The sequence below is a fragment of the Athene noctua genome, chromosome Z (genome assembly GCF_965140245.1).
Source record: "Athene noctua chromosome Z, bAthNoc1.hap1.1, whole genome shotgun sequence".
Lineage (NCBI taxonomy): Eukaryota > Metazoa > Chordata > Aves > Strigiformes > Strigidae > Athene > Athene noctua.
The window spans coordinates 39,806,478-39,818,172 of NC_134077.1; the positions used below are offsets into that span (position 1 = coordinate 39,806,478).

General features: G+C 39.6%; 1 protein-coding gene across 1 annotated transcript in view; it reads left to right on the forward strand.

The window, feature by feature from the left end:
* Positions 1–9,882, forward strand: part of ST8SIA4 (ST8 alpha-N-acetyl-neuraminide alpha-2,8-sialyltransferase 4) — an 89,505-nt gene extending 79,623 nt beyond the window's left edge. Inside the window, exon 5 of the mRNA XM_074932610.1 lies at positions 4,968–9,882. Coding sequence (XP_074788711.1) covers positions 4,968–5,250 — 283 coding nt within the window. The 3' untranslated portion in view covers positions 5,251–9,882. The remainder of the gene's footprint in view (positions 1–4,967) is intronic.
* Positions 9,883–11,695: the final 1,813 nt, after the last annotated feature.

Sequence of the window (11,695 nt, forward strand, 5' to 3'; positions counted from 1 at the left end):
GGTCCTGCTTGACAAACCTGATTTCCTTCTATGAGGGAGATCTGCTTATTGGATGAGGGAAAGGCATGTAGTTTACTTGACTTCAGTAAGGCCTGTGACACCGTTTCCCAAAGCATTCTCCTGGCAAAACTGGCTGCTTGTGGCTTGGACAATCACACGCTTTTCTGGGTGAAAAACCGGCTGGATGGCTGAGCCCAAAGAGTTGTGGTGAACGGAGTTAAATCCAGTTGGCGGCCGGTCATGAGTGGTGTTCCCCAGGGCTCGGTTTTGGGGCCACTCCTGTTTAACATCTTTATTGATGATCTAGATGAGGGGATCGAGTGCACCCTCAGTCAGTTTGCAGATGACACCAAGTTGGGTGGGAGTGTTGATCTGCTTGAGGGTAGGGAGGCTCTGCAGAGAGACCTGGACAGGCTGGAGCCATGGGCTGAGGCCAACTGGAGGAGTTTCAATAAGGCCAAATGCCGGGGGCTGCCCTTGGGGCACAACAACCCCAGCAGCGCTACAGGCTTGGGGAGGAGTGGCTGGAGAGCTGCCAGTCAGAGAGGGACCTGGGGGTGTTGATTGACAGCTGGCTGAACAGGAGCCAGCAGTGTGCCCAGGTGGCCAAGAAGGCCAATGGCATCCTGGTTTGTGTCAGCACTAGCGTGGCTAGCAGGGACAGGGAAGGGATCTTACTCCTGTGTTGTGCTTGACACTGGTGAGGCCACACCTTGATGACTTTGTTCAGTTTTGGGCCCCTCACTACAAAAAGGACATTGAATGACTCGAGCGTGTCCAGAGAAGGGCAATGGAGCTGGTGAAGGGTCTGGAGCACATGTCATACGAGGAGTGGCTGAGGGAACTGGGGTTGTTTAGTCTGGAGAAGAGGAGGCTGAGGGGAGACCTCATCACCCTCTACAGCTACCTGAAAGGAGGTTGCAGAGAACTTGGGGTGAGTCTCTTTAACCAAGTATTAAGTGATAGGAGAAGAGGTAATGTCCTCTAGTTGTACCAGGGAAGGTTTAGACTAGATATTAGGAAGCATTTCTTTACAGAAGGGGTTTTTAGGCATTGTAATGGGCTGCCCAGGGAGGTGATGGAGTCCCCATTCCTGGAGGTCTTTTAAGAGTAGAGTTGACATAGCGCTTAGGCATGTGGTGTAGTTGGGAACTCTCAATGCTAGGTTAATGGACTGGATGATCTTCAAGGTCCTTTCCAACTTAGATGATTCTGTGATTCTTTGTATGCCTATTAAAAAGAAAACATTCTAGAAAAGAGTTCCATATTGGACTGGATGAAAGAGAAGGTCTAAAGTGTGTGGCCATGACTGACTACATAATATGTCTCTGGCAGATAAAAATATTTTGGAGGTAAAGATGCTTGAGTTTGGGATGAAGAACAAAGGTGAAAATAAACAAGATAATATCAGAAAAAAGGAGTAGGAGCAGAAGGACATCATTAGAGGAACCATTACCTGGTTAACCATACTTTCTTTTCATTATATTTTTGCAGTCTCCTACTTTGATCAAGGTGTCCTTTTAATTTTTTGATGTATAGTGCTATTTTTAGTTACCGGTTACAATTTTGGTAATTGTTAAGTGTAATTTTATAAAAATAAAATACATGAACATTTCTAAATTAAGTAATGAATTGGCCTTCATTATTTCAGGTACTTCAAGATACTCTACTCTTGCATGGGTTTCTTCCATGTTTGGTGCTGTGTTTTTCCCTTACCCCTGGAGGTTTGTTTTTAACTTCTGAGTGTTAAGCTGAAATTCATTATATATTGCCGGTGTCTTTACTAAGTTACCATCAGCCATGTCATTGAAAGTAATTCGAAGTGAGATCTGTTTCAATTCAAGCTACTCCATTTTAAGTCAAGAAATGAAGTGTGTTTACACGTTGGCACATTTCAATAAACTCAGTAGCCTGCTTTAGAGCATGGCCTCACAGAAGAGTTGTCTTAGCATAGATATCAAGAGAACAAGGGGCTGGAACATTGTAGTGGTGCACTGTGTGGCTGCAGCCTTCCACTTGATAGTGGTGCATGTTAGTGATGTTTAAATAGCAGACTCCATTTTCTAACATATCAAAATTCACTTATTCCTTTGTCAGTTAAATTTCTCTCTCTATCCAGCATGAAAAACAAGAGTTCATCATGGATGAAGATCTAGAGGTTACATGAAACAAGAGATTCTTTCTCAGATCTGTGATAAGTTGCTTCCCTCACACTGTAACCTTAGATAAGAAATATCACATATAAATAGGTAACAAGGGTATCTTTAGGCTTAAAACTAAAGTTATAGAAAACTCCAGAAACTGAAAACAGGTATAGAAATGCTTATTGGTTAAAGCACTTATGACATCAATCAGTCTCTAAAAATCAGCCTTAACTAGGTTTCATATTAGAGTATCTACTTGAATGACTAAGAAGGCAACACATATATTTCAAGACTAAAATCACAAAGAGTACTTACACAATACAACCAATTTTATCAATTCAAGCAGAGATTGGGAGCCAAATATTTGTAGAGATCAAATGATATGCAGGAAACTTCAGTGTGGAGCACTGAATGAATCTAACTTTTAATTCATTGTATTACTTGGGGTTTTATTCATATGAAGTAGAGCTGATCTCAGGTTGCGAAATTTTGATAGTAAGTACAGCAAGTACTATTTTTCATTTTTCATATTTTTAAAGAGAAACTGAGCAGTTAAACTTCCCTTTTGTATGATATCTGAAAATGACAAGCAAAAGAAAAGATTTGCTTTTATATTGTAAAATTGTGAGAGGCTCTTTATAACATCCTGTTCCTTCATTACGTTATTCCTGTACGGAAACTGTTAAGTAAGATGTAGCATCCTTTCCAATTATTTAGATCCACCTGTTTACTATTAATTTCATTCTCTGCTGTGATCATCCTGTTCCTGAAAGGGTGAAGTTCAGCTGAAATGATAGCAATTGTGTCCTATAGTACATCAGGTTTGTTTGGCTAGAGACACTCGTGTAGATGGCTGACTGCATGTGATTAGAGTGAGCACCAACTTTTGAAGAGAGAAACACCAGTTTCTACAAATCTGTTTTGCTTTATCTGTGATATGAAGTGCCAAAAGTGGTCAGCGTTATTTCTTCAATAATTTTTCTATGAGCAAACATTTTTTTAAAAATCTTCTAGAATTGGCGTCTCTACTTTGTTTTTAAATGTTGCAGTTTCTCAGAGTAGGAAATAAACTGTTTAGCATCTTATCTCAGAAACCTCTGTCTGAAAACTCAGGTTTATGAAAACAGTGAAAAAATTATATGCAATTCATTTGTCATTTGTACATGTAATCATTCCCCATTGCATTTGCTTCTTAAATATTCTTTTCTCCATCCTGTTTTTTACAGCCTAACAAAATTCTGAGCCATTCATTCCATTGTCTTTGGAGAAGCAATCACTCAGCCTAGATCTGGCTTTTGCTTGCAGAGTTCTTCAGCTTTCAAAAAAGAAACTGAGCACAATGCAAAAAAAAATTATATTTCACATGCAGATGTATCTGTGATTCAAAGACATCAGCCTTTAGGCCATATGGTTTTGGAAAAAAATGAAACTGAAAAGACCAGTTTCAATGGATGGTTATTTTTAATATTGCACAACATCTGATGCTTTTAAGGCACTTTAAGCTTTGATTAAAGAGATATTTTTACTATCCTATCTCATAGATGGGATGTTCATCCTGCTACACCGCTAAATACCTTTAAGGCAATCTGGTTGCATATTCAGAGTTCCAACCTTATTGTAACCCTGCTTTAACACAAGGCTAACTCTGATCTGATGAGGCTTATCTCCCTTGACCCTTTGCCTGGGCTATGGTAGAAACAATTCACAGCCTATAACTAACAAAGAATATAGTGATACAATGCAATGTGTTAGGTTTGTGTGGTAACGCTATGTAAAGATTTGCCTACTTACAGCCACTCATTCCCACAGTTTGACCAGTACAACTGTGTGTGTGGCTGCTGTTTATCTGAACCAGCAGAATTACCAGGTTTAAGTTTCTAAATACCCTTTTTCATTTCTTTGAAGTAATAACAAACTACATTGAATCAGGCTTGGGAGACGTGTTTTACCAGTAATAGACTGGCACTATTTTACTGAACTTTTATTTTTAAAGATTGGAAATGTGAAGCAATGTTGGTGGCAGATTTTTAAGGTACTGCTGTGAGCTACATGCTGGAGTCCAGTTCCGTTCTCATATTCTTTCTGCACCTACCCACCATTTGCTTCTTTGAAATCTCTCTTCATCTTCTAAATCCACAACCATGTTGTTACTGGCTCAGGGAAACGGTCCCATAGCTTCAGTTGGATCTGTGAACTGTTGAATACAAAACAAAATGTTTTTAAAATTATTAGTGTAAGATTTTGCTTTTCTGGAGACTGCTGTTAACAACCAGGAAGCTTTATATACTTAATCACAGGCAAAGTAATTAAAGCTTCACTTCTGTTTACTTCTGAAAGTTAGATTCCTAATATGTTGTGTTTATTATTTCCATTTATTTTCTGTTTAGACAAGCAATCTGTGAAGTAGTCACTAGGCCAATCAGTTATTCAGTGTAGGGCTGACTTGATGAGTTGAATTGGATGCTGCAGGAGGTCAAAGTTTATAGCAGTAGACTGTTCCCTTATCTGGCTGAGGAAGTTAACTACAGTTTTCTAGTATTTGCAGGCATCATGACTTCTTGTTAGGGTTAAAGCCTGAACTAAGAACCTTAGTTGGCCAACTTTTTTTCAGCACTGTGTTAACTAAGATCTCACTTTTCTTCTAGGTGGAATAAAGGTGTGACAAAACAATGTCATCATTTATGATCTCAGTTTAGAAAGAAGAAGAAAACTTTCGCTTTTTTTATAGTGTAAAACAAATGCATAACAGATAAAATAAGCTCACAGGATTTATTCATACAAAGTTGTATGAGTTTCTTAAATTTACTTTTTCTATCTTTGCAGCTATTGGCTGACAAACAAGGTCCACATTAAACGACCCAGCACTGGTCTCCTCATGTATACTCTTGCCACCAGATTTTGTGATGAGATTCACCTGTATGGATTTTGGCCATTCCCAAAGGATTTACATGGAAAACCAGTCAAGTATCATTATTATGATGATCTGAAATACCGGTACTTTTCTAATGCTAGTCCTCATAGGATGCCATTAGAGTTTAAAACATTGTATGTATTACATAACAGAGGAGCACTTAAGTTAACAACAGGGAAATGCATACAGCAATAAAGCACATACAAAGTACAATGAGAAGTACAAAATACACACTTCATCATAAAGATGTTGTGGAATGACAATGGGATCTCAGTGAGGATATATTTCAATACCCACTAAGCCATCAGAGGAAGGAATTTTATCAGAATTACATAACCAGCTGTTACACCTGTAAAGTGCTATATAACTAAGTATCTTGACTGCAAGGATTTAAGTAAGTGCCACTTTCACTAAAAACAAAGCTTGAATGTATACTCAGTAGTGTTTACAGGATCCAGTGACATATTCATCATTAATTAAAGGGGAAAAATATATCCTGCTTACTACTGACTTGATGCTGTGGTCAGACAGCCCGCAGAAGAAATCCCCAGTGGATGGAATATTTTCTTGAGCAAATCAACCAGGTTTTGGCAGAAAAGATCATGATGGAATTGAGTAGAAAAAGTGAAGTCCATAAGATTCCATAAGATCAAACAAATTAGTAAATACCTTCAGTCAGAGGACTGGTTTTGATCTTGTATTAAAACCTCAGCTTTTTTTGAGGTTTTTCTTACTACTATTGATTGGGTTTTGTTGCTTTTAAGTATTGAAGCCCTTAAACGATTTTGAGGATGTTATGAATAATTAAAAGTATTTATCTTATGGAATTGTCTTAGGAAAAATATTTGTGAGAGTGGAGGGAAGCATCAAATATTTTATCAATTGTTATTGTGCTGTATCCTGCTGTCACACAACCCATATAATGTCCCAATTGTTTTTCTAGCTACTGCTGTCAGTACCTACTACATGGAACCACTCAGAGGTCATTCCGATCCATTTTTAAAGAGAAGTTTTTCTGTTGTGTTCAGATTTGAAGATATACAAGAAGGTGCCCTTATTTGTGGTACCAGAGATTACTCATACACATTTTTACCTTCCCTTGAAGTAAAGGTCTAGATTTAGTATGATGTTTTCTTGCTGCTGAAGGGAATGTATTCCTTATGCTATTTAAATTCTTGAATTCAGCATCTCAAAACAAAGCCTCTTTACTGACTTTGCTTATAAAATTTCATTCTTCAGAAATATCTGCAGAAGTAAAGAAATTATTTCATGTATTCAAATATATATATACACACAACTTTTATTTCTGATGGAAAGAAGAACACAACACAAAGTCTAAAGGAACTCAGGTGACACTGGAACACATCTAAAGAAAAAAAAAGACCTAGCCAATTAAATGAAAAAGAAAAGATCAAGCAGTTCTTTTAAAACTTAAATTTCTAATCTCGTTCTATGATTTATCGCTAGTATACCCCTTTGTATCAGCTTGATGTTCTAATGTGTAATTGAATGAAATAACACAGAGCTGCATTATCTCACAGTGATTTTTCTGAGTATCATTCTTGTTTATCCACAAACCCAAGAATTCTTTCACTCTCTTCTTTCAAAAAAGAGAACAAGAAATTACAGGAGGTAGGAGAGGGTGGAGTGTCAGTGCAGCATACACTTAAGATACAAAACCGTGTCTGTATATGCTGTGTTTTAGCACTAATGGAGCAGGTAAATGAAGAACACCATGGTTCCACCATTTTCATGTCAGGATAGGCTAAAGAAGAGGCATGCAGATACAATGTATATGTATTTTCTTGTTATATTTTCAGCTCTGCCTTAGGTCCTCATCTCCACATACACTATTTGGTGTATCTATTGCATTTTGAACTAGCTTGAGTAGTTTCATATGTAGCACAACACTTCACAACATTTGCTAGCGAAAAGTGCCATTTATTATACTTTTTTCCTCTTAAGTTCACATGTATTTCATCATGCATGACTAAAGCCCTGTGATTATGCAAATTTACTAGTTAAATCACTGCCTTACAGACAGTGTTACCAAAAGCTGATGGCAAATAGAAATTCATTCCGTTATATCTAAGACATGGTAGCATCTTTCCTTATTCACCAGTCTCTCCTACCCAGTACAGTTTACTTTGGCTATATGCTAATGTATGGTATGAGGTCCTAACATGATCACCACTGAAACCAAGGCATCATGAGCAACTAAACAGCAATACAGATTGGAATATGTTTAATTAGTTGGTGATAAGACAGAGGGTGTTATTTGTACACTGTGTAAACTTGCAGTGTAAAATAAGGTTATATCCTTGATGAAAGTTAGGCCGCTTCCTATTCTGTTAGGGTTTTGCTGCTGACAGAATTTCTGTTGAGATAAGGAATTCATAGATGCCAGTTTCACAGAAGCCCGGAAAAGCATCTTGTTAGCTTTATCTTTTCTTCTGGGAACATCTTTTCTTCTCTCTAGTGTCAGACCACCAACAAAAAGAGAATTCAAGTAGACTAAAATATTAACCAACAGATTTTTTTTTCACCTCAGGGAAGGTTTTAATACACCAGTTGATTAGTTCTCTGAAAGCAAAGTAGATGGAGACACTAATTCTTATGGTAGTAAAAAAAAAAATAATTACTTGTGTAATTGCATAAATGAAAACAATGTGATATAAATAGGAAAACAGATGAACAAGTCTGCCTTTGGAAGCCAGTGGATGAAGAAAAATTTGGCCTGAGCCTGCTTTGCAGATTTCACATTTGATTCTCTATGAGTGAAGTTAACTTTAGTACACAAGCCATGGAGTCAAAATTTTTACCCTATCACTAAATTTGATAGAAGAGGGTGATACAGGGCAAGGTTTCTCCAGCTTGGTTTGGCACAACATGACAGTAGCACCTACTTCCAAGACAACAGAGTTTGCCCATACCTTCTGAAAATCTTAACCTCATCTCCTGCAGGCTTTCCACCTTCAGTACTGCACTCTTCTGGCACCATAAGCCATGGTCTTAAACGTCTCCACCATCATCCACACTCATCCTTCTCATAGCACCTACCCCTCAAACTGGCACCCAGTTTGCCTCTCACACCAGGTGCCTCCCCACTGAAAGCATATGATTCCTCAATCTGCCTCAGATTTATTCTGAGCTGAAGTGTAATGTAGTAAGTAGTAGGTTTCAAACCATCCTCTGAGACAAGTAGCAATTGTAATCTTTGACTGTGCAGGTTTTCACAAGGACTAGGAGTCATTTTACTCTGTTGGTCTTGTGTAAGATCTGTGTCCATGTGGAGCCCAAAACTTCAGGGGCTCCCTGATATGTAGTTTGTTTTGATGCAACTCGTCTGGTTTGAGGAGGTTTGTTATCACCAGTTACTGGTTACTCTCGGGTGACCTGAGGTAGGATATGCACAGAGCTTTTCCTGTTAGATTACATGACCTTGGCTGTTAGCCCTCGCATAGTTGGGAAGCTGTAGAGCAGTGGACTCATTGCAGATTCCCTTTCTTACCTTTCCCTTATACTTTCTGGCTCTGTATTGCTGTGGGGCTCTTCACACATTTCTGTTGAGGCACCCCAGGTCCTGAATAACAAAAAAAAAATATTATTTCCACAGTATGACTCTTCTTCCTCAAAGGTGACCCAGGACGTAGTACCAAAGGCTTAGCTGCTGTATAAGGACTTTACAGTGGAACAAATTTCACCTCATGGTCCTTCCTTCACAGGGCAGCCGTTAACAGTTCAAGCTTCCATAGCTGCCTTGAATGATTTTGGTTATTTATATACATTCACACACATACAGCACAGATCAGATAAACAGGCTTTATTATAATTACAACACATCCAACGCTATCTAATACGAAGTAGATAGGATAAAAAGAAGAAGAATCCCTAATATGTTAGGATACCTGCCCTAGTGAGAAACAACTGAGGAATGCCCATCAGTTGAGTGTTTGTCGAATTTATCTTCACATCAGTCATACCAATTGCCAGCTGTGGTTCCTAAACGTATGTTAAAAATAAGAACTGGGAACTACATCAAGACAGCAGTGAGTGTGTATTTTTCCAAATCTTGTGGCAGCTTTACATTGAACAACCTGAATTCATTCAGATAAATTTATTGTAAATTGTTTATTAACATACATGTTAATGTTCCTGTGGCAGAGAGTCTTTCATATTTCATAAAATTAACAAATATATTTGATTGTTAAGTTTTCAGCTTTGGGGCAGTTCTCTCTCCTACAGCTCTGAGCCACTTTCCAGATAAAAGATCTACTGAACTTTTCAAACCTTGAATAGTTTACACAGCCTGATGTGTAATAAGGACTATACCATTCTTTTGTTAAACAGTATAAGCAATGTGCTTAAGGTCAGCACTTTTTCTCTACTTGATGGCAATTTGAAGAAGACCGGTGTGGGTTCAGTACCTTTTTTTAAGTGTTTGATTTAGCAAAGTGCTGAGCATTCTTTGCAGTGACTTTCCTGGGAGAGACATGTCCAGGATTTAGATGGGGATCTAGATTAGCATATTTCAGGAAATAACTCTGAAAATGCACATTATTTATTTTTAAGAGCACTGTTCCTTTGTGTAGAGAAAAGCACAATTATTCTAAATGTAGGTAAAATAAAGAAAATGCGTTTACAGAGAGCTTCATTCCTGCACAGTACTATTGCTACTGAGCATATGTAATACACTTTCTGTGGTTTAAAGTATTGGTATGTATTCTGTCAAGATTGTTATGTTTGACACTGTTAATATTATTTCAAGTACACCTATGGGGATTGTTTTTTATTTGTGTAACTGTAAAATAAAGAATTATTTTTCCCTTTTTTGTCCAATATTGAATTCCATATTCCTTTGTAACATAGTTCTAATAAGATTTTTCAACTATATGCTAATTGTAAGGATATGTGGAATGAAAGTGTCTGCTCCTTTAAGGTGTCTGGTCAAGGACTTTCTCAACACAAAAAGGAATACTAAGAAAAGGAGGAAGCCATAAATAAGAACACAGAGATGCAGACCTGACTAACAAATTATGAAGGAGTCAGCAATGGGAACTAAACTGATCAGTTGCACTAACTGGTAAGGATACATGAAGTATAAGAATGTTTATTCTGGTAAGATTATCTTATCAAGACACCTTGTCAAATGGGATACTAAGAAAAGGCAGAAGCAATAAGGTATATGGAGACACAAAACTGATAGGGAAATCATAATGGAGACAAAGACAAGAAGCCAACCTCATCAGTCACACTAACTGAACACTATCAAGAAACTGCAGGCAAACAGGACTTTGCAGCTGATAAGGATGCAGATCTTAGGGTCCAGGATGTTGGAGAGGGTGTCGGTGGGACTGTACAAATTAATGAGGCAATGTGCAGGGGAGGAAGAAAAGAGGAATAGACAGAAAAGGGGCCAGTTGCATGTAAACCATGACCAGTCAGTATGCTTGTCCGGTCTTTAACTTCCAGCCACAGGGCAGGAATGGTGTGTGTTCCCAAAACCACCTGCTGTGTGGGGCCATCAGCATGAATAAGACAAATGAGGGGCTCAGCACTGGTGGCTGGAGCAGGACCACAGGTCACAGTCCATATGCCTGGTGCCAGCTGCTGGGGATGAGTGTGTGTATCCTCCCCAAACCCAGTGTGTGTGGAGTGTTTGTGTGTAATCACCACCGAACTTCAAACTGGACCAGCCAGTGAGTAGGAGACCCTGGGTCAGGGCAGGGGTCTCAGGAAGGCAGAGGGTCTGTACTGGTGTGTCCAGGGGTACCTGCAGCTGTGGGGTAATGTGGCCCAAGTGTGTGAGTGCTGTGTGTTTGCAGCAAGCACAGAGCTGGACCCACCAGCGAGTCAGAGATCTGTGGAGCAGACGGGAGGGCCCAGGACTGGCCCAGGGGTGCTGGACATACAGAGGGGCTGTGCTGGTAGTCGACAGATCTGCAAACATGCATGTGCTTGTGAACATGGTGACCTGCTGTCTCTGACAGACCAGGAGGATGAGGTGGCTGGGCTGTCTGCCCTTGTGGTTGTGCGAGTCCTCTATGGGGGTGCTCCCGGAGGCAGTGTCTCCTGTATGAGCAACTGTATGACAGTGTTCTTGGTGTGTGTCACGGGGATATGTGCTCAGCTTCAATTCTGGTGGAGCCTGCAAATGCCAAAACATCACCCTTACCCCTCAGCCTAGGCAGACACCCCAAGTGCCCCAGGCATCAGGCTGGCCTCCCATCAGTGTGCAGATTTAATTCCTGCCGGGATCGGAGAGCACGTTGCCATTGCCCCTCCCCCACCCACGGCCGGTCGGGCTGGAAGTTAGGCACAGACCCCGGGCTAAAGTAACAAGGAGTTTAATACAACAGAGTGATAGAACAATCTGAACAACAACAGTAGCAATGATAATAACAATAAACAGCAATAACAGTGAACAAGATAAAAGATATACAGAGAAATACCTGTAGCTGGTTTACGGACAAAGGATTCCCGCCACCCTGCCCGCCAAAAAGCAAGGTGAAAAAAGGTTCCACCCCTGGACCTGACGTAAGCATGGTATGAATAACCCGGCTGGAGATCCCTTCCCCCTCTCTCTCTGTTGGGAAGCTTAACCCTATCCTAGCTGAACCAGGACATAATCCACCCCTTT